Source organism: Macaca thibetana, chromosome 11, assembly GCF_024542745.1.
Source record: "Macaca thibetana thibetana isolate TM-01 chromosome 11, ASM2454274v1, whole genome shotgun sequence".
NCBI lineage: Eukaryota > Metazoa > Chordata > Mammalia > Primates > Cercopithecidae > Macaca > Macaca thibetana.
The window spans coordinates 51,993,465-52,017,333 of record NC_065588.1 but is presented as its reverse complement, the minus strand read 5'-3'; the positions used below and the strand labels follow the sequence as shown (position 1 = coordinate 52,017,333).

At 52.0% G+C, this 23,869-nt stretch overlaps 3 protein-coding genes and 1 long non-coding RNA gene across 55 annotated transcripts in view; 1 reads left to right on the top strand and 3 right to left on the bottom strand.

Moving 5' to 3' along the window:
• Nucleotides 1-891: 891 nt before the first annotated feature.
• LOC126931193 (uncharacterized) lies at nucleotides 892-2,451 on the bottom strand. The gene is made up of 2 exons (XR_007717783.1): nucleotides 2,371-2,451; nucleotides 892-2,069 (listed from the first exon to the last, which is right to left on the bottom strand). It is a non-coding gene; the product is annotated as an uncharacterized LOC126931193 (long non-coding RNA).
• Nucleotides 2,452-2,516: 65 nt separating this feature from the next.
• On the top strand, nucleotides 2,517-6,263 carry CD63 (CD63 molecule). Its single transcript, XM_050749037.1, has 8 exons — nucleotides 2,517-2,774; nucleotides 3,373-3,449; nucleotides 4,388-4,576; nucleotides 4,763-4,837; nucleotides 4,932-5,027; nucleotides 5,473-5,613; nucleotides 5,838-5,921; nucleotides 6,108-6,263. The coding sequence occupies exons 2-8, from the start codon at nucleotides 3,384-3,386 to the stop codon at nucleotides 6,171-6,173; spliced, it is 717 nt and encodes a 238-aa protein (XP_050604994.1). The 5' UTR covers nucleotides 2,517-2,774; nucleotides 3,373-3,383; the 3' UTR covers nucleotides 6,174-6,263.
• A 1,074-nt stretch (nucleotides 6,264-7,337) lies between these two features.
• On the bottom strand, nucleotides 7,338-12,235 carry RDH5 (retinol dehydrogenase 5). Of its 3 annotated transcripts, none has more exons than XM_050748954.1 (5): nucleotides 11,519-12,235; nucleotides 10,586-10,932; nucleotides 10,130-10,388; nucleotides 7,994-8,157; nucleotides 7,338-7,721 (listed from the first exon to the last, which is right to left on the bottom strand). In XM_050748954.1, the coding sequence occupies exons 2-5, from the start codon at nucleotides 10,893-10,895 to the stop codon at nucleotides 7,498-7,500; spliced, it is 957 nt and encodes a 318-aa protein (XP_050604911.1). In that variant the 5' UTR covers nucleotides 10,896-10,932; nucleotides 11,519-12,235; the 3' UTR covers nucleotides 7,338-7,497. The 3 variants fall into 3 exon arrangements, with proteins under 3 accessions (XP_050604911.1, XP_050604912.1, XP_050604913.1); XM_050748955.1 differs by having other exon boundaries at nucleotides 10,586-10,927; XM_050748956.1 differs by having other exon boundaries at nucleotides 10,130-10,780.
• Nucleotides 12,236-12,331: 96 nt separating this feature from the next.
• The window catches only part of BLOC1S1 (biogenesis of lysosomal organelles complex 1 subunit 1), a 1,086,347-nt gene continuing 1,074,809 nt past the window's right edge, over nucleotides 12,332-23,869 (bottom strand). For 44 of the 50 annotated variants that reach the window (XM_050748973.1, XM_050748986.1, XM_050748979.1 and 41 more), the window contains exons 2-5: nucleotides 15,808-15,971; nucleotides 14,993-15,065; nucleotides 12,812-12,944; nucleotides 12,332-12,536 (exon numbers count right to left, since the gene is read on the bottom strand). In XM_050748973.1, the coding sequence (XP_050604930.1) occupies nucleotides 12,426-12,536; nucleotides 12,812-12,944; nucleotides 14,993-15,065; nucleotides 15,808-15,952 (462 nt within the window). In that variant the 5' untranslated portion in view covers nucleotides 15,953-15,971 and the 3' untranslated portion in view covers nucleotides 12,332-12,425. Of the gene's footprint in view, nucleotides 12,537-12,811; nucleotides 12,945-14,992; nucleotides 15,066-15,807; nucleotides 15,972-23,869 lie in introns of those variants that run through there. The other 6 variants (XM_050749018.1, XM_050749022.1, XM_050749020.1 and 3 more) reach the window with 2 other exon arrangements.

Sequence of the window (23,869 nt, the reverse complement as noted above, 5' to 3'; positions counted from 1 at the left end):
CATCTCTCCATATATACAAGCATTATACCTACAGTGAATGTGTTCCTCCGCTTACTTTTTTTTTTTTTGAGACGGAGTTTTGTTGGGCACAGAGGCTCATGCCTGTAATCCCAGCACTTTGGAAGGCCAAGGAGGGGTGGATCATGAGGTCCAGAGATCGAGACCATTCTGGCCAATATGGTGAAACCCCATCTCTACTAAAAATACAAAAATTAGCTGGGCGTGGTGGCGCGTGCCTATAGTCCCAGTTACTCGGGAGGCTGAGGCAGGAGAATCAATTGAACACAGGAGGTAGAGCTTACAGTGAGCCAAGATCAATCGCACCACTGCACTCCACCCTGGCGACAGAGCAAGACTCCATCTCAAAAAAAAAAAAGAGAGACAGAGTTTCACTCTTGTCGCCCAGGCTGGAGTGCAGTAACATGATCTCTGCTCACTGCAACCTCTGCCTCCTGGGTTCAAGTGATTCTTCTGCCTCAGCCTCCTGAGTAGCTGGGACTACAGGCACACACCACTATGCCCCGCTACTTTTTCTATTTTTAGTAGAGATGGGATTTCACCATGTTGGCCAGGCTGGTCTGGAACTCCTGACCTCAGGTGATCCACCCGCCTAGGCCTCCCAAAGTGCTGGGATTACAGGTGTGGCAAGCCACCGCACCTGGCCCCTCCTCTTTACTTTCAGGAACATCCTACTCTGTCTATGGAGCAGCTGTTCTTTCACCACTTTACTTTCTTAATAAACTTGCTTATACTTTGCACTGCGACTTGCCCTGAATTCTTTCTTGCATGAGATCCAAGAACCCTCTCTTGTGGTCTGGATGGGGACCCCTTTCCTGTACAAATGCATTAGTTGATATGAGAATAAAGAAAAAAAAAGAGGAAAAACTAGAGTAACTTCTCCGCATAATCATATGACCATTTTGTGAACCATGAAAACAGTTAACAAAATAATTTTCTCATGTCTAATTCTCAGTCCATATTCGTATGTCCCAAAATGTCTTTCACAGCTGGTTTGTTCAACCATTCAATGAAGGACGAAACATTGCAGTTGGCTGTTATGTATCTAAAGTCTCTCAATCTTGATCTTCAGACCACCTTCAACCCAGCTCACCACATCCTCCCCAAGTCCTTTGAGCCAGTCAAACCCAACCGCCATGTTCTTTAAAAAATGCTCCTTTTTTTTTCACAGTCAACTGTTTCTCTGTCCCTGGAGCTCTCCCCTTTATTCTCCAAGGTCACCTTGAGCACATCCACCTGCTCCGTGAAATCCATTCTCCTCTCCCTTTCCCTCCCTCTGAACTTAACCAGCTGCCACCGCAGGCTTCTGCCTTTCTTCAGTGTGGCCAGAATTTGGTTCTGCCTGCTGGCAGAGGGCAGGGCCGCTGTTTTCCTCTCCTTGCAGCCCCCGAGCCTAGCATATACCTGGCATCTAGTGGCAGCACAATAAGGAACCTGACGAATACTCCTTTCTTCAGCTCTCCACTCCTCCTCCACTCCTGCCCGCCATGGTCAGGAAGAGCAAGGTCCGGAATCGGCTTGGTGTGTCCCACGGGAAGGCCGTGATCCTGGAAGATGCTTCTCAGCCCAGCCCGGATCTCCTTCCTTTTGCTCTAGAGACTTCTTTCCTTCTTTGTGTACACACATACACCAAGACTCAGGAAGTGGTTCTTGAGGCAGGACCCTAAGAGCCCAAGGAGTGGGTCCGAGGCTGGAGGTGTGGGGGTGTGACGACCGGTCCCACTTTCTGGCCTGTTCAGATCAGCTCCTTCTGGAGACCACCCCTGGCACACAAGGGAGGGAGGCAGCTTGACCCCCTAGCCCGCTTCCAGCCCTCACCTGGCTTTGTCCTCTGGGATAAGACGAGGAAATCCACAGGATGTAAGCCTCTACCTTCGTGTCTTCCCCCAAACCCTCGCCATCACAGACGATGCAGGAGCTGTCCGGGAGTTGCTAGGGCAGACCTTGTCAATCCTCCCCCAGAGGGCGGGACCCGACGCGGACGTGTATTGATTGACTGGGTAGCGTGGCTTCGGGGAAGGGCTTCCTCCCCTTTTCTCAGACTAGGAACCCTGGAAAATGGAGAAGCTATGCTAATATAGGGGGGTCAGAAATCCCCACTCTAGAATGCTCTAGAATGTTGGGAGACACCCAGGATGTGAGGCCAGGGACTTTCTGGAACTGTTGGTTCTGGCCCCACCCGACCCCAGGCAGTCCCCAGCTGTCTGCACAGTCGGATGGGGAGGGGGCTTGCACAGAGTTGGAGCCAGAGGAGAGAGCTGGGCTACTGGAGAAGGATGGGGAAACCTCTCTCAGACCACCTTGTCACCCGGCCTCAGCTCTCCGCCCCGGCGCTCAGAGGATAACTCTCACCTAGCTCGTCCGCTTCTCTAAACCAGAGTGACCCAGGCTGCGCTCCGCCCTGCTCTCCTACCCCGAGTTGGCACGGAGGCGGGGCGCCAGAGGGGGGCCCCAGGCGCCCCGAGGTCTTGCCTTTTCGGCTCTCCGTTTGCGGGGGGTGGGCGCCTTCTTCCGGGTAGGGGCCACGTGGCCCTGGCCGGGCGGGGGGCTCGGCCCACCCCGCGCCGGGCCCAGTGACTCAGGCCGCAGCTGTTCCCGCGTCACATGAGGGAGGCCGGCGGCCACTGGGCGGGGGAGGGGACCGTGGCTGGAGCCCGGGGCGGGGCCGCGCGGCAGGCGGGGCGGGAGCCGGGGGGCGCAGCTAGAGAGCCCCGGAGCCGCGGCGGGAGAGGAGCGCGCAGCCTTGGGGAGCCCAGGTGAGGCCGCGGGGCCCCGGCGGACTTCGGCGCGGGCTGGGAGAGACCACCGGCGGTCCCTTCCTCCAGGGCTCGCCCCAGGCCCGCGGAGACTCGCCCGGCGCTCTCCAGCCGCCCTCGAGCAACTTTGATTCGAACTTCCCTGGGCCCGGGCAGGGTGTGGCGGGGGTGCCGGCCGCACCTTTTTTTTTTTGGTGGGCGGGAGGTCAGAGCCCAGGGGAAAGCGACTGGGGCAGGGGTCGGGGTTGGGCTGAAGACCGTTTCTCCGGGCTGGGTGTTGGGTGGGGAGAGGGTGTTTGACGCCTGGAGACTGAAGGGCCGAGGGTCGGCGTCAGGCTCGAGCCCCTACCGGCGCCCTCGGATCTATCCTGGGCCCCAGAGGCGGCGGGGCGGGGTCCGGGCTTCGCGGCGGTCGCCCCCACCCCTCTCCTGCGGGTAGAGAGGGGGCTGGGAGACGTGGTTCCGACCGCGGGTTTCCGGGTGGGAGGGGCCGGGAATCGGGGCCGTGTAGGGAAGCCCTCGAGGGCCGGCCAGGAGCCCGGAAACCGAGGTCCCCCTTCGGCCAGTTTTAATCCCCCCGCCCTCCTCTCTGCCCCAGGCCCGGCAGCCATGGCGGTGGAAGGAGGAATGAAATGTGTGAAGTTCTTGCTCTACGTCCTCCTGCTGGCCTTTTGCGTGAGTGGCGAGGGGTCCTGGGGGGCGCGCCGGCAGGGTGCGGGGAGACCTGGCTCCACAGTGGTGAGGGCTGAGGGAATAAGAATTAAGGCAGCTGGAGACCAGATGTGGAAAGAAAGCCAGGGAAAGACAGCGCGGCCACTCCCTCCTCCAGTTTTCCTGGACACCTGAGGCTTGTTTCCACCGAGAATGGCCATCCTGGGTGTGCAGCAACCCCTACCCCCATCCCTCCTTCCTGGCCCTTCCTGTCTGGTGACCCAACCACTTGTGATATGGGGCAGTGGGGCAACCAGCCAACCGCCTGATGCTATCGCCACGAGGCTTCCCTTCGCTCTCCCTTCTCCCCTCTCTTCCTCCCCAACCCCCTCATCCCTCTCCAGTCCCTCTCCCCCTTTCCGTCCTCCCAGCGCTTGGGAGCGAGGAAGGGCTCTGCCCACCTCAATTTGCTCCTGTCCTGGGCTCCTGGCTTGAGAGGCTACTGTTTGTCTAGGGAGGGGCACATCACTCTTGCCGCCTTTTCCTCTTCCCTTCTCCTGGCTTAACTGGCCAGAGGAACCTTAGTCACAGCTGATGCGCGTGGGGTGTGCACTGGAGGATAGTGAGGGAGCAGTTCTGGGAGAGAATTAAGCTGGGAGTCCTGGAGGCCCGTAGAAAGCATTATTCTAGGTCAGAAATACGTGCCTTGGGGTCAAGGCTTCCTGGGAGGTCTTTGAATTTGGTCACGTCCCTGATTGAAGAGCTGGGAGGGGATCAAGGGAGATGGGGGCAGGCAAGGATGGGTCATCCCCCTTCCCTACAGCCAAAGAAGTTCCCTGGAGGTGTGAGAATCTCTCCTCCGGATGGGGTCATGTCTGTGTCCTAGGTGTACCCCTTGCCCTCCACCATGGAGGACCACTGTGTTGTGGATCAGGCCTAATCCTCACCTGCTTTCCTCTTAGGCCTGTGCAGTGGGACTGATTGCTGTGGGTGTCGGGGCACAGCTTGTCCTGAGTCAGACCATAATCCAGGGGGCTACCCCTGGCTCTCTGTTGCCTGTGGTCATCATCGCAGTGGGTGTCTTCCTCTTCCTCGTGGCCTTTGTGGGCTGCTGCGGGGCCTGCAAGGAGAACTATTGTCTTATGATCACGGTGAGTGGGAGGCGGGACTAACATGGGTGGTCTGGGACTGCCAGAGCAACTTGGTTGGTGCTCAGGAAGGTAGGTGAGGTGGGTGAGTGAGGAAGACCTTTGTGAGTGTCCAGGGACCGGCTATGCCAGAACGGGCCCCTGTAATGCATAGACTCCAAACCTGACTCCTGTCCTTTGCTCCTGCAGTTTGCCATCTTTCTGTCTCTTATCATGTTGGTGGAGGTGGCCGCAGCCATTGCTGGCTATGTGTTTAGAGATAAGGTAAGCAGGGAATAATGGGAAGGGCCTGCCTCAGCCTGGTCTGGGACCCAGGTGCTTGAATTCTGACGGCAACAGTGCTCCTCCGTACCCTCAGGTGATGTCAGAGTTTAATAACAACTTCCGGCAGCAGATGGAGAATTACCCGAAAAACAACCACACTGCTTCGATCCTGGACAGGATGCAGGCAGATGTGAGTGGGGTTGCTGGGAGCAGGGGTGATGGGAATAGAGAATTCTCATCTCCAAGGCTGGGTGTGGTGGCTCACACCTGTAATCTCAGCACTTTTGGAGGCCGAGGTGGGCAGATCACCTGAGGTCAGAAGTTTGAGACTAGCCTGGCCAACATGGCAAAACCCTTTCTCTACTAAAAATACAAAAATTAGCCAGGTGTGGTGGTGGGTGCCTGTAATCCCAGCTACTCAGGAGGGTGAGGCAGGAGAATCGCTTGAACCCAGAAGGCAGAGGTTGCAGTGAGCCGAGATCAAGCCACCACACTCCAGTCTGGGCAACAGAGCAAGTCTGTCTCAAAAAAAAAAAAAAAAAAAAAAAAAAAAAAAAAAAAAAAAGAATTCTCATCTCCATATTGATGGTGAAGGTTCACTTAACTCCCTTCTCCATATTTCTTCCCTACCCCAGTTTAAGTGCTGTGGGGCTGCTAACTACACAGATTGGGAGAAAATCCCTTCCATGTCGAAGAACCGAGTCCCTGACTCCTGCTGCATTAATGTCACTGTGGGCTGTGGGATTAATTTCAACGAGAAGGCGATCCATAAGGAGGTAGGAGGAAACTGTGTATGGGACTTGGAAAACCTGGGAAATGTTTTAGAAGGCAAGAGACCCAGGATGGAGGTGGACAGCGTCAGGGATGGGGAGGAGATCTGGAAATGGTAAGGGTGGGGTGAAAGGTACCGGGGCAGGGAAGAGATTGATGGACCAGGGGAGGGGATTGGGGTGGAAAGTTTCTGATGGTGCTTTTATCCTTTGTGTCTGCCACCCTTCAGGGCTGTGTGGAGAAGATTGGGGGCTGGCTGAGGAAAAATGTGCTGGTGGTGGCTGCAGCAGCTCTTGGAATTGCTTTTGTTGAGGTAAGAGATAACCCTGAGAGAGGGCTGGGACTCAATCCAGGGTGCCTGGAGGATAGGGGCCGAGGGGAGAAGGGTGCTGAGCAAGAGGTACTGACCTGGGAGTGTGTGTTTGGAGTCTCTTGCATGGGTCTCGGGTAGCTGGCCCTTCTGACTCCTCTCCATCCCCATCCCCATCTTTCCTTCTAGGTTTTGGGAATTGTCTTTGCCTGCTGCCTCGTGAAGAGTATCAGAAGTGGCTACGAGGTGATGTAGGGGTCTGGTCTCCTCAGCCTCCTCATCTGGGGGAGTGGATAGTATCCTCCAGGTTTTTCAATTAAACGGATTATTTTTTCAGACCGAAAAGAGAAATGGTCTGAGTTTGTCTTAGAGTGATCCTTGATTCCTTCCTTTCCTTACCCATGTTGCCTGTCCTCTGGGACCTTACTGCATGTGTACTTCGAGAAGGTCTATTCTGGGGGGCGTTTGGGAAAGGAGGACTTTGCTGAAGGTGTTGGTTGGACAGGCAGTGGGAGAAGTGAGGATCCAGAGACTGTAGTGCCCCCTAGTCTTACGCTGCCAGGCTCACTATGAACATTCATGAAGCCATCTGCTGCGTAAGTCAAAGCAGCTCTCCAGAAAGGTCCCACCTGGGAGAGCCCAGCCCACATCTGCCTTGGACATCTTCCTGGCCTTCTGTGCACCGCTAAGGGCCCAGCACCTCCCTTCCTGGTCAATCCTCAAGGCATCCAGCTCCTTTTTTTTTTTTTTTTTTTTTTTGAGACGGACTCTTGCTTTGTCGCCCAGGCTGGAGTGTGGTGGCGCATCTCGGCTCACTGCAAGCTCTGCCTCCTGGGTTCATGCCATTCTCCTGCCTCAGCCTCCCAGTAGCTGGGACTACAGGCGCGCACCACCACACCTAGCTAATTTTTTGTATTTTTAGTAGAGACGGGGTTTCACCGTGTTGGCCAGGATGGTCTTGACCTCCTGACCTCGTGATCTGCCCGCCTTGGCCTCCCAAAGTGCTGGGATTACAGGCGTGAGCCACCGCGCCCGGCGGCTCCTTTCAAAGTGTGGTTAAGTTGCCTTGACACCTGTGTGGCCAGTGTCCTTAGCAGGAGAATTTACGTGAACATTGCCTTTTCTTCCATGGAAGCCACCCAGCGTGGCCTCGACCCCTCTTCATCACCTGCTCTTCTCCCCCAAGATTTATAAAGACCATTCCCAGTACAGACACTGAACTGCAACCTTACTCCCCTTCAGAAAATAAGGGAAATGTATCAAAGTGCCCTCTGATGGCCACTCCTCGAGGTGCAGCTGTAGATGTGAGGCAGTTCCTTGGTGCCCCACTGTGGGTGCTAGCTGTTTTGCAGGCACTGAACAGGCCACAGACCGTGAGCATGTCGGTTTGGAGTAGTTGGCACTTAAATGGGGTCAGCCTTCCACTGGGCACATTCATTTCTGCCCACCTTCTTTTTATTTTTTAAACAATATACTTTTGTTAGTGCTTATTTTGTGGCAGGCACCAGGCAGTACCAGGGTGGGGGCAGAAATAAAAGTCCTTGCCCTTGAAAAACAATCTCTTGCTGGAAGGCTGGATTCAACAGACCGCTTGGGCAGGCTTGGGAAGGATCCAGGTGAGCACAGCATCCACCAGGCTGGCTGGCAGGTAGGAGGCAGGCAGCCAGAGCAGCTTGGCATCCCAGCCTGGGCTGTAGCGGGTTCGCGGGTATCGAGCAGTCAGGGCATGCTCCAGGCATTGGCTCACCTTGGTTAGGTCCGGGTCACAGATCAGGTTCATGATGCGCTGTTGCATTTTCAGGTCTGCACCCCATAGGTGGTTGCAATCAGTTTCCCTTCCCCACTCCAGCCCATCTTAGGTACTGTCTTCTGGGGCCCTGGGCTTGTCACCCTCAGTCCCCTCCTCAGTGTGGGGAGTGGGCAGGTTCCACATGGCCTGGGCACTCTTGTGGCATCCCACTCACCCTCAACCCTGCCCTGGGTGCCCCACCCACCTCCCAGCAGGCTTCTGCAGGACTGGCCTTTCTGGCGCTCTTGTTTCCCTTCGTGTGCCCTGTGTGGGCTTGGCTACTCACACTTGGTGAGGAAGGCCCCCCCATAGTGGGCCTGTGTGGCAGGAGGTAGCCGTGCCCAGCAGGCCTGCAGGGTTTTCTCCAGACTCTCCAGGTTGGTCACAGGGGTTCGGAAGAAGCCAGGCTCCACGATGGAGACTCGTATCCCAAAATGAGCCACATCCCGCCTAGAAGGGGGGCAGAGGGAAGTTGCTGGGTTCTTGCTCTATAGGGAGGGGACTTTGAGGGACATGGGTTGGGGAGCTGAGAAAGTTACCACAGACCAGGGACAAGAGTTTTGACGGAGATACCTACTGCCCTGGGACAAGGGTCAAGTGGGGTAGAGGGAGGAAAGTATTTTTGTGGTTTGTTTTCTTTGATCTAGAGCAGGGGTCAGCACATTTTTTTCTTAAAGGGCCAGAGAGTTAATATTTTAAGCGTGACAGGCCAAGAAACAAAATTAATGATATTATCAGGTACTTATATAACAGTTTACAATGTAACCATTTAAAAATCTAAAAACCATTATTAGCTTGTAGGCAGCTGGCCAGATCTGGCTTGAGTACTGAGTTTGCCAATTCCTGACCTAGGGGAACCCCATTCCCTTGTTCCTGAAACACAGGGTTGAGCCCTGAGTGCTGGATATTGAAGGGTATAGTCTCATATTTGCTGGAGGGTAAGCTGATGGGGAAAGTGGGGATACATCCCATTGCTCTGGCATAGATGTAGAAATCCAAGTATAGGTAAGGAGCAGGAGGGGAGGGGAGAAAAAATCCAAGTATAAAGTATGTGTTCCAGTATGCAGTGGCTCATGCCTATAATCCCAACACTTTGGGAGGCCCAGGCGGAAGCATCGCTTGAGGCCGGGAGTTTGAGACAGGTCTGGTCACCACAGCAAGACCCTATCTGTAAAAAAAATACTAGCCAGGCATGCTGGCACACGCCTGTGGTCTCAGCTACTGAGGAGGCTGAGGCGTAAGTATCGCTTGAGCTGCTTGAGCCTAGGAGTTTGAAGCCGCAGTGGGCTGTGAGTGCACCATTGCACTCCATGCTGGGTGAGAACAAGGCCTTGTCTCAAAACTAAAAAAAAAAGCCTGTGTTCCATGATGCTGCCTGGAAAATTCAGGCTGAGAGACAGGGACAAAAGGAGACATTCAGATTATTTGCTGAGTGATGGTGACAAAGGCAGGCTTCCTTAGAAGGTGGACTAAACTTAGGCGCCTTGTACTTCTGCTAAGAACTCAGGCCTTGGGCTGTGTGTGGTGGCTCACGCCTGTAATCCCGACACTTTGGGAGGCAGGGTCCGGTAGATCACTTGAGGTCAGGAGTTCGAAACCAGCCTGGCCAACATGGTGTAACCCCATCTCTACTAAAAATACAAAAAAATTAGCTGGGAGTGGTGGCGGGTGCCTGTAATCCCAGCTAATTGGGAGGCTGAGGCAGGACAATTGCATGAACCTGAGAGGCAGGGGTTGCAGTGAGCTGAGATCTTGCCATTGCACTCCAGCCTAGGCAACAAGAGCAAAACTCTCAAACAAACAAACAAAAAAAAAAAACAAACACCAAACAAAAAGAACTCAGGCCCTGCTCCCCTGTTGTCCTCATCATGTCTCCTTTGTGCTCCCATGGAACTTCGAACCTTATTATTTAAAGATGAGAGAGAGGCAAGGCCAGGCGTGGTGGCTCACATCGTAATCCCAGCACTTTGGGAGGCCGAGGCGGGCAGATCACGAGGTCAGGAGTTAGAGACCAACCTGGCCAACACAGTGAAACCCCATCTCTACTAAAAATACAAAAATTAGCCGGGCATGGTGGCACGTGCCTGTAGCCCCACCTACTTGGGAGGCTGAGGCAGGAGAATCGCTTGAAACAGGGAGGCGGAGGTTGTGGTGAGCCAAGATCGCGCCACTGCACTCCAGCCTGGCAACAGAGCGAGAGTCCATCACAAAAAAACAAAAAACTAATGCGTTAAAAATGGGTAAAGAGAAGTAATCTACTTATGGTCACAAAGCTTACATAAGGGTGGGGTTTGAATTCATGAAGTCTAGCCTTAAACTGTCTTAACTATTCCAATATGCTGTATCTTAACCATCTCTGCTGGCCCATGTTTGTTGAGTGGGCTGCTCTTAGTCCTGGAACCCAGAGCCCTGTACCCCTCACCTCAGACTGTCAGAGAAGGCCTCCAGGCCAAATTTGGAGACACAGTAGCCCCCACCATTGGCTGCCAGGCGACCCAGGACGCTGGTGATGTTGATCACCCGGCCCCGGGCTTGCTGCAGCAGAGGCAGCAGGGCAAGGGTGACCCCGATGGGACCCATTGTGTTCACATTCAGCACCCGCTGGAAATCATCCCGGGTCAGCCATGGTGTGGGTCCGATGATACCAGCCACACCAGCATTATTCACCAGACCAAAAAGCCCTGTGGGGAGATGAGAAGGATGCTGGGGGTAGGTAAGGCACTCCCACAGCCCCCTCTTCTTCCTGGGAGCATCTGAAAACAACTGCTCCTCTTCAAATAGTCCCTTTAGCTTACCACAGCCCTTGCAGGTGACTCCTGGGGTCACTGTGGGGATCAGGATACCCCACACCATATTCCTAGTGGTCTACCATACTTACCTGCTTCCTTAACGTGCGTCTCCACCCACTTGGCTGCCTGCTGGACGCTCTGGGGATCAGTGATATCCAGCAGGGTAGTGTGGAGGCGGGAGGAGGCCACCCGCTGCAGGTCCTCGGCCCCAGAGGGAGTCAGGCAGCTGGCCAGGACTCGGAAGCCTCTCTGGTCCAGCTGCAGTGCCAGAAGGCGCCCAAAGCCTGAGTCACAGCCGGTGATGAAGACAAAGGCATCGCTGGCGGGCAGGCTCTGCCGGTCCCTGAGCAACCACAGCACTGCCCAGAGTAAGGCACCCAGCAGCAGAGGCAGCCACATAGCTGGAGCCCAAGTGACCTACAGGTGGCAGCCTAGGCTGGGCAGAAAAACTTGTCCAGTTTACTGCGGCCCTCAAGCCCTTTCCCCTAATACCTTCCCTAGCTGGAAGCATCTGGTGTGAGCATATTGAGAAATTATCTGGTTGGCAGATAATTGGCCAACTATGGCTCATCTGTGCAAAGCAAAGATGTGGGCAGACCCTGTATTTGTGGCTAATTTAACTAAAGCCACATGAGCCAGGTCCTGTGTACAGACCTGCTGTATGGAGCAGAGGCATCTCCTTGCTTGCCTCTCACTTTCTCTCCTACTAAACCAGGGACACTGAACCTTCTATATGCAACCTGGGTCTTGTGTTTGAATGATGTATAGGGCCAAGAACCCTGCATTTAGTCCTGGTGGCCTCAGATTTGCTGTGTGATGCTGAGCATCTCACTGTCTCTCTCAACCTATTTTCTCACCTACCAAGTGGGGTTAAGACCCACCAGGTCCACCTCAGAGTTGTGGAGGATCAAAGGGGACAATGTGTGAGGAAGCATGTTAAAAGCTGAAAGTTTTGAGTTGGCAATACATGTAATATCTAGCTAGTCTTCTCATAGTTCCCCCAGCTCCCAGTATCTACTTACCTCCTGGGGGGAAAGCTGGCAGGTACTACAGCACCCGAAGCTGATTCTTTTGCTTTTGTTTAAGAGACTCCTCCCAGTCTTCCCAGCCTCCCACACTAGCTACTGCTAAGGCCAAAGTCTGGAGTTGGTGGACTTAGATGCCAGGCGTATTAAGTGTATGTGTGACAGGGTGGGGATAGGGCTGGGAAGGAGGAGGAGCCAGGGAGGCTGGAGCTTGCCTGGCTGAAGCCAGGACTTGGCAGAGGCCAGATTTGCCTAGGCTCCCCCACCCCTTGGCTGTCTTTCTCAGCCTGGGTTCCTGACCATCTATGTCATGGTCTCCGAGGAGGAGGGAGCTGTCAAGGATGGCAGCTGCACTGCTCTGTTGGTAACGGTTACTGGACCTGTCATTCCTCCCCCTTCTCAGCCCTGAAGCGCCCCCGGGAATTAATCTCCCACCTGGCTCAGACTCATGACACTGCTTAGTGTTAGCCTGGGAGAGGCCATGAGCACGTGGCGAGGCAGAGAGCCAGAGCTGGGGACCAGGCCTGTACCTTGCCTTGTTTCTCTTCTGTAGGAAATAAGTCCTGAATTAGGAAGCTTGGGGCAGGGCTGCTAGGACCTTCTCATAGGAGGGATGGGAACTCCCACCCTCTGCTTGCGTAACAGACACCTGCACAAACGCCATGGAGGAGAAGAGAGTTGGGACAGTAAGAGGAAGCTAGTTCCACCCTCTACCCAAAAGATACCTGTCCCTCAGGGAAACCACCTTTGAACCTTCCACTCCCACCCCCAACACAGGAGCTAGTAGCTCTTCGAAACACACCACAGAGAAATGGAGGCTTGTGTTTTATTCAAGGCTTGTCAGACTCCTTCCTTCCCCCTGTGGGTGAGGTAGGAGGGATGGGGTCGGGGGAGGGAACAGGGGCTAGGAAGGGGCAGATTGCAGTTGCCCTTTGTAGACATATTCCAGAGCAGTGGCAATGGTGCGCATGTCCAGCTCGATGCTCCGAGCCCAGTTCTCCACATCCCCAATTTCCTGGGAAGGGGGAGAGGAGGTGGGAGCCCAGGAATCAGAATGGGTAGAGTATGGCTTCCAGTCTGGGGAATACGTTTTATTCATCTCCTGGAAAAGGCTTTACTTGGACCCACCAACTGCTTTTCTTTCTCTCTCTACCTTTTCTGACACTGGGGCTATAGATGGGGTTTCTGGGACCACCCTACTTCCTCCTTGACCTAAACCAGAGGTAACCTGACTTGAGGCAGCCAATGGGGACCCAGGATTGGGGTGGTGAGGTAGGGAGTATGGCCCACCTTGAGTGCCTGGTTGAAGTTCTCCACCATTCCGATCCACTGGCCTGTCTGCTTGGCAAATTGGGCAGCCTGGACCTGTAGGGTCTTCACCTCATGGTCCAGCTTTCTCTGGTTCATGTAGGCCTGGGCCACACTGGGGGGTTGGAAGAGGGAGGAGATGAGCTCACCCAGCTAGTTGGGGGTGGTCTCCAGGACTCATATTCCATTGCAGCAGTGGGAGTTCAGCCAAGAATCAGGGCTCATAATTTTGGCCATTTTTGGATGTGATGCAAATGACTACCAGTACATGCAAATAAACTCAGCTCCTTCCTCTCACTCCCAGGATTCCCAGGAGAGCCAAGCTCGGAGCTGACTAGAAACATACCAGCTCCAACCCCCAAAAAGGAGGTCCTGCAGCTGAGTGGGGGAAGGGAGGGAAAACCTGGGGTGATATCCCTGAGGAAAAAGCTGGGAGGGAAAAAGGGGCATGGAAAAACCGGGAAAATCCAGCAGGAGGGACACATCTGGCAGTGATTGGAAGCCCAGGGATCTATGCAAGAAGTTGGAGAGGGAAATTGGGCCCCTCCCTGAAGCTGGGGTAGGATGGGAGCGCAAACCCCTCCCCAGAAACCCTGGGTCAAAAGAGGATATCCCAGGGGTTTCTCCTCAGCTCTCAGTTGCTCTCCCAAGCCTTCGCCCACACAGATCAAGGAACACACACACACACACACGCTCCCTCCCTTCTGCCTTAGACACTAGTTTTTCTTTTCAATCAAGGTACGGGCTGAGGTTACCATTACTACCATGGGGTTGGTGTCCCCAACCTTCTGCCAATGTTTTTTGCCCTCCTCCACCTCCGCAATAATTGTTCTCCTTTATTGGCTGCTGAATTTTTCACTTCCCACCCCAAAGCTCTAGTCAGCCAGGAGATTCCACATCCGGTGCCCCTACCCACTGGAATGTGTGTGGGCTGGAGCGGGGAAGGGGTTGGTGGGGGCTGAGGGAGTGGGCAGGACACCTGACAGGGGCCAAGATAGACTGAGCCTTTGTTTTCCTTTCCTGGGAATGAGGGAGCTGTGGGCAGCAACACAAAACCCTTTCTAATCTGGCTTTGGCTTAGCTGCCCTCTAAGCTGAAAGTGGGGTGGCCTCTAGCAAAGGAAAAGAAGAGGGAGAAGCCGGGGCCAATCTCACTAATGATGGGCACAGCAGAGCCCAGGAGGCGCCAATGTGGGAGGGCAGACCCTGTCCCTTCTTTTTGGGAGACAGCTGGGTCACTGTCAAGGGTGGGGTAGGAACTGAAACAGACTCCCCTGAGAGTTCCTGAACTCCTGGTTTTCCCCATTGACCACCTGCTTCTATATTCACACTGAGTAAAGAGAGGTGTCTGGAGCGAAGGAAGATCAGAGGCCCCAACCACAACTTTCTTTTTCTCAACCTTCCCCCATGATGAATAATGAAGATGACCCCAGCCCCTGCATGGATCACTTGGATGACTCAGTCTCTGGATTCACACCAAGCTGCTCTACTTGACCTGGGGTGGAAGGTACCATACTGCCTTTCTTCCAACAGGCAGACTAGCAAATCATCATCTCTGCACGCTTCTGGGTCACTCAGGGTCAAGAGACAATGTTCTTTGCTTTTTCCCAAGTCTTTGGCTGTTACTGGCATTCTCATTTAGAGCTGGGGCAGGGTGTGGTCCCCAGAGACCCAGCAGGAAGGTAACAGCCAGCCTGGCTCTGCCATAGCTCCTGGAACAGGTTCTACTCTCACCACCACCAGCTGTGCCATCTCTTTCCTGCCAGCTGCTCCCCAGGCTTGCCAGAGGGTGGGAGGCAAGGAGAGGGTGGTAAGCTGTAATGAAGGAGGGTGCTCTCCCTCCTGCTGAAATGACAGCTGGACTTGGAAGGGTGAAGGGAGGTGGGCAGATGGCATCAAGTTGTAATGCCAGGGAAGTTAATGTGGGGAAGAGGAAATCTGGCTGCTTCTCTAACCACTGCAGCTGTTCCTCCCTTGCCCAGTGCTAGGACTCAGAGTTGACTCAAGTTTCTCTACGTAGAGCTGGGAGGGGCGGGTTAGGATAGGCGAATTAGTGGAACATCCCACCCCTTCAACAGCGGTCTGAGGGCCAGACTGGCCAGTGCTTAAACTTGGGCGGGTTGGGGAAGGAGGAAACTGGTGTTGATGAGAAACAGGTTCATACCCCACATTGAGGTGATCCACCAAAGCTTCTGTCAGGCAGGTCGCTGCAGTGATAGCCTCTCGCCTCCTCTTCTCTGGGGAGAGGGGGAAAAGGAATTGGAGGGGAGACTTGGGTTTTTGAGGAGTAGTGTTAAAGGTTCCTTACCCACCCATTACTATTTTGCTAGTTGCCGAAATTTCTTAACTAATCTCTGAATGCCGGAGCTGAAAAGGACCTTGCAAAAACATAGCGCAACCTCTTTCATTTTAGAGATGAGGAAACTGGTACCCTGGGAGGGAAACGGACTCACTCAGGGACGCCAGGAAGTCAGCGGCAGCGCCCAGGACTCCCGACTCCCAGACACTCTTTCTCCACTATCTTGGCCGAAGAATCGGTAACTCCGAGATTTCCAGCCCGGACTCAGGAAACAAGTGCCCCACCTCCGTTCCGGGGGTTTCAGGCCTCCAAGAAGCCCATCTCTGGAGGGTTCCTCACACCCTCCTCCCTACAGAGTCACTCCTTCCTACCGCCAGGACGAGAGGCTCCCAGGGCCAATAGGCAGGCGCTCCGGGGCACGGGCGGGGCTGAGGAGCGGCAGGTCGGGGGTTAGGGGCGTTGCCGAGGGGACCGGAGTATTGCCCAAGGGACCAGAGCCAGTTGGCAAGGGAAAGGAGTTTCAAAAAAAAAAAAGCCGCCCTGAAATTCCCTCTCCCCCATGCCCGTTGCCCGCTAGCTAGCGTCCTTCCCTGGATATGGGTAGTCACTCGAGATCCAGGCTCCGGGCTGAAGCTAGGCCGCGGCCGGAAAGAAAACTGCCGACAGGATATTTGGCTCACCCTGTAGCTCCTTTCGTTCATTCTGCTTGGCCTGGTGTTCTTTTAGGAGGCGGGACAGCATGGTCACGTCGGGCTGGGGGCTGGGTACGCCGGGCCCCCTCCGGCTCTGGAAGCTGGAAAGCTCACCTCGGCTCCCCGGGGCCATGTCACGTGACCGCTGTGTCACGTGAGGTTGGGAACCGCCCTCTTTTGAGACATTGGGTGAAGATCTTGGCGGGGAAGGGAGGTAGAGGGTTGCGGAGGGCAGGTGAACTCTTTTCTTTATTGGGAGCTTACTTTTTGGTGAGTGTTGGAAGAAGTATTTTTTAATACTCATATTGCCAAGCCAGTTTTTAACATTTTCTGTGGCTCTCAGGCTTCGAGGGCTGGTGGTGCCAGGCCGTCTATCACCGTTTGGTTGTTGAGGGAGCAGAAGCTCCCTGGGCTCATTTAAATTATTCTCCTTCCCTCTCCTTACCTCCTGGCAGTGCTAGCTGGTTCTCAGTTGATTCCCAGTTCCTTCCCTCAGGGAGAGAATGCTTTCCTGTCTCTCCCAACCCTCTTTCTTCTCACTACCCCATTGAAGTCTCTCAACTCTGGGTGATCATTGTAGGGAAGCATTTTAGGCACTTCAGACAGCCTCCTAGGGAGCTTGGCTAACTTGGCGGGCGGTGTGAATGTCGAATTTCATCTCTGTCCTTTTGTGGTCAGGAATGCGAACCCATTTCAGTCTTAGCAGAAGCTTAAGTGCTGTGCCAAAGTAAAAAGTAATTTATATAAGGCCTCTGTGAACTAAAAAGAAATGCTTCCGGGATTAACTCCAACGAGAACAAATATAAACATCATCAGCCTATTGCTACTGGTACAATCTCTCTCGGTGCACTTTGCACTAACATGTTGGGTGACTTTGGGCAAGTTGCTTACCACTCTGGGTTCTAGTTTTCTCTTTAGTAAAACTAGGAGAAGGGATTGAATTAAATCGGTGGTTCTCAATCCTAGCTAAGCATTAGAATCTAAACATTAGAATCACAAAAATCACAAGGCTTATAAAAATGCCTTGATTAGCCGGGCGCGGTGGTTCACGCCTGTAATCCCAGCACTTTGGGAGGCCGAGGCGGGCGGATCACGAGGTCAGGAGTTCCAGACCAGGCTGAACAACACGGTGAAACCCTGTCTCTGCTAAAGATACAAAAATACAAAAATTAGCCGGGCGTGGTGACGCGCGCCTGTAATCCCAGCTACTCAGGAGGCTGAGGCAGGAGAATCGCTTAAACCTGGGAGGCGGAGGTTTCAGTGAGCGGAGATCACACCACTGCACTCCAGCCTGGGTGACAGAGTGGGACTCTGTCTCAAAAAAAAAAAAAAAAAGCCTTGATTCCAGACTAATTAAATAGAATCTAAGGAGTGGAGACCAAACATCTGTGTGTGTGTGTGTGTGTGTGTGTGTGTGTGTATGTATATAATAATAATTATTATTATTTAGACAGAGTCTTGCTCTGTCCCCTAGGCTGGAGTGCAGTGGCATGATCTCAGCTGACTGCAACCTCCGCCTCCCGGGTTCAAGCAATTCTCCTGCCTCAGCCTCCTGAGTAGCTGGGATTACAGGCGCGTGCCACCACGCCTGGCTAATTTTTGTATTTTTAGTAGAGACGGGGTTTCATCACGTTGGTCAGACTGGTCTTGAACTCCTGACCTCAGGTAATCCGCCTGCCTCGGCCTCCCAAAGTGCTGGGATTACAGGTGTGAGCCACCGCGCCAGGCCTCATCAGTATATTTTAAAAGCTGTTCTGGTGATTCTAATGTGTATTCGGGGTTGAGACTCACTGGGCTAAACCATATCTAAAACTATTTCCAACTTTGACATTCTCTCATTTTGTGATTCATTGGCATAGTTGAAGTTGACTTCATTATATTTACTTGCCGGGGGCGGGGGGGAGAAATGGGTGCTGATTGAGTTAGAAGAAAACATTCTTGAATTTTCTGAGTAAGATTTGAGAATTACTGATCAATGAATGATTCATTCAGCTGTTTGCAGAATAGCATCCCAAATCCTGGGAGATGTGCAGCTGTCAAAGGATTAGTGAGGAGGAGCACATGAAATGCTTAAGTGGTAGATAAAGCAAAACATTTTAAGTGCCAAAATAAAAATTCTAATAAAAACGTGAGATACTGTGTGTATGCATCTAAATTATATGTGTACTGTGCCTTCTTTTTAAACATTTCCTGAGGACTCATCACAGGTCAAGCACTTTCCATGCATTAATTCATTTCATCCCTAGAACAGTTCTGTGAAATATTATTATGAGTATCCCAAATTTGCAGATGAAGAATCTGAGGTACAAGGCAGTTAAGTAATAGAGTTCATTTGTGGTAGAGCTAGGATACAAATCCAGGCTATCTGACTCCAGAGCCTGAGTATTACCACTGTATACTGCATACACCATAGTTGAGACCCCAGGAGGGTAGACCCAGAGCACTTTTCTGGGAATCTCCGTATCTCTAATCATTACACCCCTCTAGCTTGCTGGGCATGAGCTGTAGGGAATCCTGGCAGGGGAGGAGTGTTTGGGAAGAGGCTCTGCTCCAGAGAAGGGCTAATCAATAGAAGCGGGAAGAGTGAGAACATCACAGGGCAGCCTGGCCCAGTCCTTCCCCCTCTCTGGCTCCAGCTTCCAACTGCAGTGAGCAAGCAAAATAGAGGCAGATTGGAAATGCCTGGTGCCTCACCTCCAGAGCTGTGAGGCCTGGGAGAGAAGGACATGGGTTGGAAGTGTCAAGATAATGGTGACATGGGATAAGTGAAACAGAGGGTGAGGGCTAATGTGGGGGGTTGGTGTTGGGGGGCTCTCAAGGGTGAGTCTAAATGTTAAGATTAGGCTGACTCAGGGAGAGTGTCAGGCCCATCCTGTATTACCCTCACCCTTCTTGGCACAACTGCCTGGCATTTTCACAATCGGTATAGAGACTGCCAGGATTCTGCAGACATTAACCTCTCCCTCCTCTCCCGCACACTGGCTGTTCCTTTGCCCTAGAGCTGAGCAGAGGACATGGGGTATCTGTATCTAGCGTCCCCATCTGATCTTTCTAGGGTTATCCTCCATCTGTTCTTTTTCTGGGCCTTTATTATCCACTATTTAACCTTAGTTTCTGCTGTGGTTGAAGCTCAGCTTCACTTGTCCTTGGTAGAGATGGACACAATTCACATACATATCTATCTGGAGGATGACTCTTGAAATTTGAAGTCACTTTCTGCTCACCTCTCCTTAACAATTTCCTACTCAGATTATTTTCCCTTAGACTGAATGAATGCAACTCCACACTCATCACTCATTTCCCTTTTTTTTTGAGGTCTCTTTCAGAGTTAGCTTTAATTAGCAAGCTCCAAACTGACTGGCTGGGCCAAAGAGGGCTGGAAGCTGCTGAGTTGTTAGGGGTTGGATGAGGACTGAGGGAGGACACAGAGTGAGTAGAGAAGGCTTCACATACTGGGAAATCTGGCTGGGCTTCAAGAGAGGGGGTTGGTGGTGGTGTGGCTAAGTTCCAAATGTTGGCCTGAAGCCAGTGCTCAAAGAAAAGGGGCCCTCAAGACAGTCTAAACGGCTCCCTTTGGTGAGTGACCTCCTAGTCCTTCTCAAGTGTAAGGGTTTCTTTTGGACCCTCAAAGACCGGAGCAGTCAAGCTGTTTCCCCACTGAATTCCCTCCATCACGTTTATGTTCTTTTCCTCCCAGCCACTCCCATAGTTCAAGCTTTGACTACAACCAGAATTCAGAGGCAGGCAGAAGGATTCTAGTGCTGGAGAGGCAAGTGAAGTGAAAAGTCCTCACGGTGTGCGTGTTGGGATGGAAAAGCCTGACCCTGGGACATAAGCTCCAAGCCTCTGTTGCCAGATGAGGTGGAGGGAGAAGGTAGCCCTGAAGTGTGTGTTCTGGAAGTGTTTGCTTGTAAGCTAGAGACAACAGGTGCAAAAAGTGTGATTTGAGGGAGTTGAAAAATACTGATCTCAAATGGAAGGGAAGAAGATGTTAACAAGGGAAGGAGCTAGAGAAAACCTCAGCTTCCACTCATACAGGAGCTAAAGGGCTAAAATCTTGGCTGGATCTGGGCATTTCTCAACTTCCAAAATTTTGGAAATTTTAATAAAAAATATTAATCTTTCATTTTTAAATTAAATTAAATTTATTTTAAAAATTTAGTTTCTCAGTCATACTAGCCACATTTCTTTTTCTTTTCTTTTCTTTTCTTTTTTTTTTTTTGAGACAGAGTCTCACTCTGTTGCCCAGGTTGAAGTACAGTGGATTAATCTATTCCATGGAGTGGAGTGGATAATCGATTCCATGGATTATCATTTTACTTTGTTAATGGTATCCTTAGAAGCACAAAAAATTTTAATTTTTTTTTTTTTTGGAGACAAAGTCTCACTCTGTCCCCCAGGCTGGAGTGCGGTGGTGCTATCTCTGCTCACTGCAGCCTCCGCCTTGTGGGTTCAAGCAATTCTTGTGCCTCAGCCTCCTGAGTAGCTGGGATTACAGGCGTGTGCCACCATGCCTGGTTGATTTTTGTTTTTTTTTTTTTTGAGATGGAGTCTCGCTCTGTTGCCCAGGCTGGAGTGCAGTGCCACGATCTCTGCTCACTGCAAGCTCTGCCTCCCGGGTTCACACCATTCTCCTGCCTCAGGCTCCCGAGTAGCTGGGACTACAGGTGCCCACCACCACGCCTGGCTAATTTTTCGTATTTTTAGTAAAGACGGGGTTTCACCGTGTTAGCCAGGATGGTCTTGATCTCCTGACTTCGTGATCCTCCCACCTCGGCCTCCCAAAGTGCTGGGATTACAGGTGTGAGCCACTGCGTCCAGCCTGATTTTTGTATTTTTAATAGAGATGGATTTTTGTCATATTAGCCAGGCTGGTCTCAAACTCCTGACCTCAAGTGATCCGCCTCCCTCCCTCCCAAAGTGCTGGGATTACAGATGTGAACCGCCATGTCTGGCTTGGAAATTATTTTGAAATAATTATAGAGGAAGTTGCAAAAATAGCACATGAAATCTTGTGTACCTTCACTCAATTTCCCCTAATGATGACATCTTATATAACTATAGCACAAAATCAAAACCAAAAAGTTGATATTGGTACAGTATTGTTAACTGGCCTGCAGGCCTTACTCAGTTTTCACCATTTTTTACATGCATTTATTTGTTTGTTTGTAGTTCTGTGCAGTTTTAAATCATGTATAGATTTGGATAATCACCACCATAATCAAGATACAAAACCCATTACCACAAAGGAACCCCCTTGTGCTATTCCTTTGTATTTGTCCCCATCCCCTCCCTCCTTGTCCCCTGGCAACCAGTAATCTGCTCTTCATCTCTATAGTTTTGTCATTTTGAGAATGATATGCGAGTGGAATAATACAGTTTCAGCATTTTTTTGTTTGGAGACAGGGTCTGTCTCTACCGCCCAGGCTGGAGTGCAGTGGCAAGATCACGGCTTACTGCAGCCTTGACCTCCTGGGCTCAAGCGATGGTCCCACCTAGCCTCCTGAGTAGCTTGGACCACAGATTTGACTAATTTTTGTATTTTTTGTAGAGATGGGGGTCTCCCTATGTTGCCCAGGCTGGTCTCCAACTCCTGGGCTCAAGTGATCCTCATGCCTTGGCCTCTCAAAGTGCTGGGATTACAGGCATAAGCCACTGTGCCCAGCTCAGCATTAGTTTTTAATTTAACTAATTCCTAAGTTCTTGACTGAAATACAAGAAGTTCTCTAACAGTTTATTTTAATATTGAGCTTACCCCATTCTCTGGATCCTTCTAGTTTCTTTTTCTTTCTTTTTTTCGGTGATGGAGTCTCCGTCACCCAGGCTGGAGTGCAGTGGTGCCATCTCAGCTCACTGCAACCTCCACCTCCCGGGTTCAAGTGATTCTTGTGCCTCAGTCTCCAGAGTAGGTGGGATTACAGGCATCCACCACCACACCGGCTAATTTTTGTATTTTTAGTAGAGACAGGGTTTCACCATGTTGGCCAGGCTGGTCTTGAACTTCTGATCTCAGGTGATTCACCTGCTTCGGCCTCCCAAAGTGCTGGGATTACAGGCATGAGCCACCGTGCCCGGCCCCCTCTAGTTTCTTAATTTCCCTCTTCACCTACAATATTATCTTCCACTCCAACATTCTGGTCTCATTTCTCCTTGAGAGAAATCTACATGTCTAAATTTACTAGGCTGGTCTAGCGTGCTCTTGTGTGTTCCCCTCCCTCCCTTGACCCTCTATTTATAGCCAGGCTAATTTTGGGTGGCCTCTCTCTCTCTTCTTTCCTGATCTTTCCTCCTGTGGTGGTGAGGTGACTTCTCAAATATTTGGGCAGAGGAGGTCAGAAGCAGATTCTTGGCATCTGATTTCAGCCCTCGATCACAGAAGCCAGTGGAGTGGGAATGGAGGCAGGCAGAAGCTGCAGGTGCCGATAGGAGGCAGCTTGGGCTCTAAAGGCATTTTGAGCTGGGGTCAGGGAGGCCTGGGCAGGGAGTCAGTAGTCCCCTTTCTATCCTGATTTTGCAATTCTGCATTCCCATGTCAGCTCTTCTCTACTGTCTGGGGCTCTGAGATATTAAAAAGAATGGTGAGGGCGTGGTGAAAGTAGAATCCTGGTGCCAGCCCTGCTGACAGCATATGTATTTCCTTATAGTACCTGTTTAGAGATGTGTTAGTGCTCTGGAGGGGATATCTACAGGTGTAGTGTTGGAAAACAGAGGGCCAGATTTCCAAATGTCTGTTAACTTATCGAAGGCAAAGACTGTCCCAGGGCCAGCAGAGTGAGAATCCAGTGTTTTTTTTTTTCAAAGAAATACAATCCTGAACAATGAAGTAGGAGAGACAAAGAGAACACAGGAAGAGGAAGGAGGTAGGACACATACTGGAACTTTTCAGAAAGGGAAGGAGAAGAGAGAATCATAAGAATATGATAGTGTTTGAGGGGCAGAGACAATATTAGAAACATTGAGAAATACTCCGAGAAAGATTCCAAGTGTGACAGAGACAAGAATGATGACAAAATAGAATTTGGGATGAGACAAAATCAGATAGTGAGAGAGAGAAGGGAAGATGGACAGATGTATATTCACAAGACCAACACCAGTAAGCAAGAGGAGTAGGAAGGGGAAGTGGGAGCAATCGAGGTTCCCATTATGCCAAATTATTTCCTGTCTCTCCTCCTGGCCCCATTTCTTTATCGGAGTAATAAATAGCAGAGAGTTGGAAAGTGTCCCACCACCCCCTTGCCTCTGTCCCGGCCTGAGGGAAAGGGAGAGGAAGAGGGACAGGCCATTGGGTCCCTGTGGAGATCCCATCTCAGCCCCACCCAGGTCCTCCTGAGCCAGCCCACGACTCTGCCCCCTCCCATCCCCTTTCATGGATGCGAAATGTGCAGTCCTGGGAAGGGTCTGGTAGCTGGGGACACCCTTTACATCCCTCTGCCTCTCGGGTCCAGTCTCTTTCATCTTTGCATTCTTTGACACCCCCTCCTGTCCCCACTGCTTAATTTCCTCTTCCTGTAATCATCCCCAGTCGTTTTCTTTTCTCCCTTCATTCCATCCCTTGTCAATTAACCTCTTGCCCTTCTTTCTTCCTCTCCATTCCTTCCTTTTTTCCATTTCTCCATTTGCTCCCCATATCTCCCGAGTTTTTCTCTCTCTTCTTGCCTCTTTTTCTCTGTTCCCTTGAATCCTGACGATGTGGCTAGCACTGCTGTGGTCATTACCGGGCTGGGGGCGGGGGATGGGATAGGATGGGGGAGGGCAGCGATCTGATCCCAACAGCATTAAGAGTGCTCTATGTGACCATGGGGAACAGGGAGCACTAAGATGCCACGCTGGACCCAGGCCCAGGACCGCTCCCCTTACGTTTCCTCTCTCTCTGCAAATTTCTCTTCCCAGGTTGTCTTCTAGCGTCTTCCCACTTTTCATCTCTTACCCTCCTTCCTCTGTTTCCGCCCCTCTCTTTCTATCTGTGCTTCTCTCCCACCGCATTCCAAGGCGCCGCCTCCACCACTCCCGGGCTGGGGATGGGATCGGGGGGAGAAGGGGAGGAGAGCGC